Raw genomic sequence first — 6954 nt, forward strand, 5'->3', positions numbered from 1 at the left:
AAAGACAGCACTAAGTGTTGAAATTGCTGTATAAAAGCAGATGGGCATGCCATGGTTATGTTAGGCATTTGAATGCCTAGAGCTAGCCAATAAGTTGAAACAGGCTGAAAACTAGCAAAACCAGATTGCTATGCCTAAAGCTTAGAAGAAGATTTCCTTTGGACAAGAAAATAATCCCGGATGGGCTTCAGTCCAACATCACCAATCCCTTTCTCTTCTTCTTCTGTTAGTTGCCTGCCGCGCACACCATTCACAGAAATATCCCCTTCGCTGTTATTGGTTTCTATCTCCCCTTTCAGATTCTTCTTGGCTTTGATTTTCAAAGGTAACCAACTCCCTTTTGCTTCTATTTCACAGCAATTTAAGCACGCAAACACTTTATTTAACTCTAACTGGGGGGGTGGCCACTTTCCTAATAGAATGTCGATAATTATATATATAAAAAAAAAAAAAAACATAGTACTCACAGCCAACATAAATGACACATGGAAGTTTTGTATCCACCACTGCTTATAGATGTTAAAAAATGACACATGAAAAGAAGAATCAGTGGTTTCACGCACAAGCAGGATGCCTCACTTCGTAACTTGAAAATAATGTGCCGTGACTATCGAGATATTTGAAAATATAGTCATTTTAGAAATCGCCTATTGAAATATAACCTACATGACAAGCTCATCAAGGCACCATCTAGAAGATACGTATTTTTTAAAAATACGATGACAGAACTCTGCGACTGTTGGATGGCTTTTTTAAAATTTGGCTTAATATCTTCCCCTCTCTCAAGTTCTTCATATAGGAAAGTGGGAATGCCTTTCTCAACAAAGGTTGTATAGAGAAATTCAGTGAAAGTCTTTCGAGTATCTTCGCCACAAAAACTCAAGAACACATCATATCAACATGAGAGGGAGAAGAATTGGAAGACGAGGCTTCTGGAGCTCTAGAGAAAGCCATTATCACAGACAATTACAATTACTTTTAATTGCTGGTGACTGGTGTCTCTAAATCTTTAAGTAGAAATTAAGGGTAGCACCTTGCTTCCTACTTCCCATAAAATTGTTGGCATGTATCAACCTAATTAGCAGAGTAATTGACTTCAAACATAGCTGACTTTACATTAAAAATTAGTCCAGCTTCATTTCTAAGAAATCTCTAAAGTAGACCTCTCTTTCTAATAGCAATAATGGGTGGCTGGTAAGAGTGGTTATTGAGAGGGGGCAGACAAACACTTCACCTAACTCGAACCGGGGAGAATGACTTACATGGAACAGATTAACTTCCACATGACATGCCAGTCTAAAACACATATCAATGCATTATTGGACAATGACGCCACAATGGTAGTGAACCTGTTTCTTGTAAGTTGCTCTCTTGACTAGAAGACAATTCATCCAAAAAAGTTCAAACAGAACAAAAACACTCTCATAGCCTAACATAAACTACTTCAGCAAGGGTCTTATGCTTCAGGTGGTCCATTTTGAAAATTCAACAGATGTCCCCAAAATTTACTATTTGGGATTTTAATTTGCCTTTTGATATTTTTCATAAAAAGAAGGGTGAAGTGCTGATATAGTTCATGAATTATCATTTTAGTAAAAATTAGGTCTTTGAATTATTTTTTTGGTAAAATAATCCTTAAATTCATAACAATTGCTAATTTAATCTCTACTATTATATTCAAAGTTATTTTATCCAAATTTTCGTCAACCTAGGTCATTTGACACACTTTAATACCATCATTTTCTCGCTTATAAACCCTTAACATTTCATATATGTTGTGAATCTAACGTTTAATTTACCCTCCAAAGTTAACTCCATATGCAACTTTTTTGAAAAAGTACTAATCTGCTCTCTAATGTGTATCACATGCAAGTAATGTGACTTAAATTGACGGAAAATTGAATATAGTAGCTTCAAATATAATATTAGGGATGTAATTGACAAATTTTTATAATTCAAAGATTGGTTTTTCTAAAAAAATAGTTTAGGATTTTCACTCAAGTGATAATTCAGGGACTAAATTGCAGTTCACCCTAAAAGGAAATTAAAAAAGGGGAAAGGATCCTTGCCGGATCCCTTTCTTGGGGATCCTAAGGATTCTGCGATCGTGACCGTTCATCGTACATTGTGCAATCAGTTTTCGTTAGGTGCTATTTATATTTAATTTTAAATTTCAAATTTTAAAATGATTTCTGACCGCATGATGTACGATAAACGGTCACGATCACGGAATTCCTATGATCCACAGAAAAAGAATCTACCGATGATCCTTTTCCTTAAAAAACTACACCCAGATGATGTCATCGATCCACCCATCATCTCAACCATCCATTACCAATTCCATGCAACAAGTATCCACCGTCCAATTCCACTTAAACTCACCGATCCGGCACCAATCCGCTTGAATCAGCTTAACACATCACAACCGTCAATTTTCGAAGATTACCAAACCCAAGCCACGGCTTAAACGACACCCCAAGACAGCGATCCTCGTGAAATCCCAGCAGCCAATAGAATCCAACCGCTCACCATCTATAAAAACACAATCTCCTCATACTTCGGTCATCACAAAAATATCCAACTCTCAGTCTCAATCCAAATCGAAAAAGCCCCAAACTTTTCTCGCAACTCTATCAATGGCGCCCAAAGCCGAGAAGAAGCCTGCGGAGAAGAAGCCAGCAGAGGAGAAGAAGTCTGCCGTGGCGGAGAAAGCCCCCGCCGAGAAGAAGCCCAAGGCCGGGAAGAAGCTCCCCAAGGAAGCCGGGGCCGCCGCCGGCGACAAGAAGAAGAAGAGATCGAAGAAGAGCGTGGAGACCTACAAGATCTACATCTTCAAGGTCCTGAAGCAGGTCCACCCTGACATCGGAATCTCCAGCAAGGCCATGGGAATCATGAACAGCTTCATCAACGACATCTTCGAGAAGCTAGCCCAGGAGTCGTCCAGGCTCGCCAGGTACAACAAAAAGCCCACCATCACTTCTCGGGAGATCCAGACCGCCGTGAGGCTCGTGCTTCCCGGCGAGCTCGCCAAGCACGCCGTTTCGGAAGGGACAAAGGCCGTGACTAAGTTCACCAGCTCTTGAAAGGGCTTAGGGTTTGTGGATTTCAATGTCTGGTATTTGAAATCGAGCCCTATGGGTCTAGGGTTAGGGTTTTAATTAGTAAATGTGCATTTTTCTTTCTATTTTTTGTGACTTTGTGTTGATTTGGAACTCGATCTTTATCTTGGTAGGAAATGAAGTATTATGGTTCATATAATCCTTAATGGTTTATAAGGTGTTTGATGAAATGCCCAACTGAACTGATTGGGGGTTCTTACTCGTTGCCTCTATTGCTTCACTTTTTATGTTTTGAAGGCTTTTTACTTGGTTTTCTATTTGATTACTCAGATTAAAGTTGAATTGTAGTTGCAAAATTTTCATGGTGTTGCATTGCTGTCGGAGATTCAGAACTCAATTCTTTTGAAGAAGCAATCAAGTTTTTGTTATCGAATATCATCAAATCCATGTGTATGATCCCCTACTTGTTTGGCTTTTGTCAAAACCGCATTGCTATGAGCATGAACACCTATTCATCTCTATCTTTCTCTTCAATTGCCATGACCATTTAACTTCATTTGAACGACTGGTGGGATATCTTGGGAGGGGATTATGCTACATGCAGTTTTTGTTCATTTATTTGTCAAGAGTCTGCAGATTGAACGTACAAAAAACCCCACCCATGCAGTTTTTGATTTCTCCATCATTGCAATTATGATCTAACGACTAGAAGTATCCTAGAATTTTTTGCTGAATCTGTTTTGGGTGCATGTTCGAAATGCAGTTTCAGTGTGGTGACTGAAGCGTGGGTTCACACGAAAATGTCCGTTGTTTCTGTTTGCATTGCGAAGTTTGGACGGCAGTTTAAAAGATGCATCAACCTATTTTGCCTGAATGAATAATGTTTAGGTTAAATGTTGAATGAATTTGGCTTGGGATGAATCTATGTTACTAGTAAAGAAAATGGAAGGGGATGTGTGTTGCTTACTTATACATAGGGGTAGGGGTGGACACAGTACGGTTCGATTTAATTCACTTTCAAAATCGCAAACTCGAGTCATAGAAGCCAAACAAATTGTAATCTAATATAGCCGCGTTCTGTTTGGGCTTGCTAGGTAATGTTTTTTGGGCTTTAAGAATCAAAAGCCTATAGCCTTCAAACGCGAGTACAAAACTATAAAATTATCAGCCGACACGGTGCGTTTGTTTGCCATAGTTAGGCTTCATTGGATTGGATTAAGGGTTAGTGTAGTCCTGGATTTGTATCTGCATGGACTACCTTAATAGGAATACGAAGGACTCGTTTCGACTAAATGGCTCACTAGAACGTCTTACCGAGACCCTCCGAAAAGCAAATGATTGGTAAGACCATCGCTGGAAATCTTGTCAGCTTCGCCAAAACTTGGTAAGGGGGATCGATTGGCTGTGCTCTGCCTGGAGCCAATTTCTTTCTTTAGGTCTCATTTCTCTCGTTGTTTTCTTGGATCGATTGGCCGATTTCTCCGTTTTCTCGGATCAATTGGGCAATCTCTCCATGTTTAGTGTTTGATTATGAGCTGGATTTTTTTCTTCTTCTGCTTCTTATGTTGCAGATGGCTTCTTCTTCTGTTGTGATGGTTTCTTTGCTTCTGCTTCTTCTTGAAGGGATCGTTTTTTTTTTTTTTTTTTTTTGAATTGGATTTTTCTTTTTCAAGTGGGATTTTGGTATGAGAAATTTTATTTGAACTCATTTGTTTTATCTCGACACCCAACTTAACAATTTTGTCCAACAAACTCTCAAATTGGCCCTTAATAAATAAGAAAAAGAAAAGAAAAATGGGTGTTTTTCTGTCTACAGCCAATAACCCTAAACATGACTCCTCACTTCTCCGTCAACACTAATTCAATTGTGTTTGCCGGAAAAAAGGGATGTCGTGGCTTGTCGGGGAGCGTGAAAGCCTCCCTTTGCGTTTTCCCCATGGGGTTGGTTGGAGCATATACAAGTTCTTATGTTTTGAAATTCTTTCTATTTATTTCATGGCACATTTGGAATTTTATTCAATAAGTTCTTAAGTTGGGTGTAAAGATAAGATAAATGAGTTCAAATAAAATTTCTCTTCTGTTATATATCATGGGTTCTTTTTTTATTTATTTTTATTATTTTTATTTATTTAGTTTGAATAGATATGGACATGAGGAAGTACTCAAGTCTCATTATAGAAAAACCACAAAAATGTGGAAGTACTCAAGTCATTAGATGCCAAACCCAAAAAAGTTTTCGTTCAAAATCTTCTAAGCAACAAGGCAAGCTGATAAGTATATTATGTGGTGTCTTTGATATGGATTGTGTTTTGTTGATCGTACGACATTAAGTACCGGCTTCCAACTTAGCCTTAACACTGTGAAGTATTTTGGTTAATGTAAATTAACCTTTTGTATATCATGTGGATCAATTTTTGAATGATATAATTCTAGCTAGCTCTTGTAAGTATGTTGCAGAATATTACATTATCAATTATTATGCTACCCTTGAACCATATATATTCCTTTCGTTGGCAAGAAATTCGGTTTCTCTTTTTGATTGAGTCTCACTCTCATTCAGTACTAATACTTTTGATAATATCTTTAATAGAAAAGCAATTAAAATGTAGTGCATACTATTTTCATTGTCCTGCTTCGTAGTCAGACAAAGCACCAACGCTTCACGAAGTCAATCTAGCCTACATTCTCAGCTAGTCTAACTTAGTCCCTAAAGTTCGTCTAGCTTGAAATAAGAGAGTTTTAACGAAAAGCCCAAGATACTGTTCACTTTAACGAAAAACCACATTTTTACACTAAAAAGTCAATCCTGGTACTATTCACTTTACCTTTTATTTTGTCCTTATCGTTAAAACTCAAAGTTTTCAAGCCATTTTCATTAGTTTTCCTTTGAAATAATCTAGCACAACTAACGCCCTTAGAAATAAAAACAAGTATTTTCAACTCTGAACATAAAAAGGGAAAAGTAAAATAAAAATCTACAATTTTTATTGCAAGTGTTGAAAATGGAATTTAATTAGTATGGTCCAATTCTTTAATATGTTGCACAGTCAAAGCTACAACGACAGCACGTGAGTATTTGAGTTTCAAAAGAATTCAACAGTTTGACAGCCAAAGAAGTAAATTGCCATAAAAAAAATGGTCTTTCACAATTAGTGTGTTTAATACTTTTGCAAATATTTTTGAAGGAGAATGATGAGTACTTCCTAGAAAGATTAGTAATGTAATGGAGCGGCTAATAAGTTTACCGGTCCATGTTACTCATCCGTTCAAGTGGTGTTGTCCTTTGTCAAATTTTGAATGAGTTACTTTGGTCTTGTAAGGATGTTGATTGAGGTATTTTAAAGTAATAAAATGTTAGAGAACCTTGTTGGCAAATACCTTAAATGTGGAGGAATGTGTTTGAGTATTAGCAAATTATTTTGTAAGTCCTAAAATATTTGTTTGAAGGATTTAACGTCACAAAACAACTATTCCTGAATGAAGTATAATTTCATCAGATGGAAGGCACACCATAGGAGATAGTCAACCGAGTGGTATCAATTATCAAAGGCTTGTTAGATGGTAAGTTGCTCATCGAGGGAAATGGGTCACAAACCCGTCATCATAATGGAAACCCAACCTAGTTGGCTGGAGATTCAAAGATTTAGGTTCAAACATGACAACTAAATTATGATAACTCGAATTATGTAGCACTACAGAGGTATACTCTCTTACCCGTGACCCCTTGAGGATAACAGTGTTGCTTACTAGTGGGGTTATGTTAAGCTTTGTTTTAAGGATTCCTATAACTTGGAATTTTTAAAAATTCAAGTGGGTTATTGCAGGATACTTTTAATTCTAAGTCTACCTTGAGGGTGGAATGAGGCAGTTCATATGAGAATTATGAAGGGCTTAG

At 37.3% G+C, this 6954-nt stretch overlaps 1 protein-coding gene across 1 annotated transcript; it reads left to right on the top strand.

Moving 5' to 3' along the window:
* The first annotated feature begins 2549 nt into the window (after positions 1–2549).
* Positions 2550–3282, top strand: LOC137741745 (probable histone H2B.1). Its single transcript, XM_068481467.1, has one exon. The coding sequence runs from the start codon at positions 2637–2639 to the stop codon at positions 3081–3083; it is 447 nt and encodes a 148-aa protein (XP_068337568.1). The 5' UTR covers positions 2550–2636; the 3' UTR covers positions 3084–3282.
* The last annotated feature ends 3672 nt before the right edge of the window (positions 3283–6954 follow it).

This window comes from Pyrus communis, chromosome 8 (genome assembly GCF_963583255.1).
Source record: "Pyrus communis chromosome 8, drPyrComm1.1, whole genome shotgun sequence".
Classification (NCBI taxonomy): Eukaryota; Viridiplantae; Streptophyta; class Magnoliopsida; order Rosales; family Rosaceae; genus Pyrus; species Pyrus communis.

Excerpts from the sequence above, each read along its gene's own strand:
- LOC137741745 (XM_068481467.1), top strand. The coding sequence starts at position 2,637 with ATGGCGCCCAAAGCCGAGAAGAAGCCTGCGGAGAAGAAGCCAGCAGAG.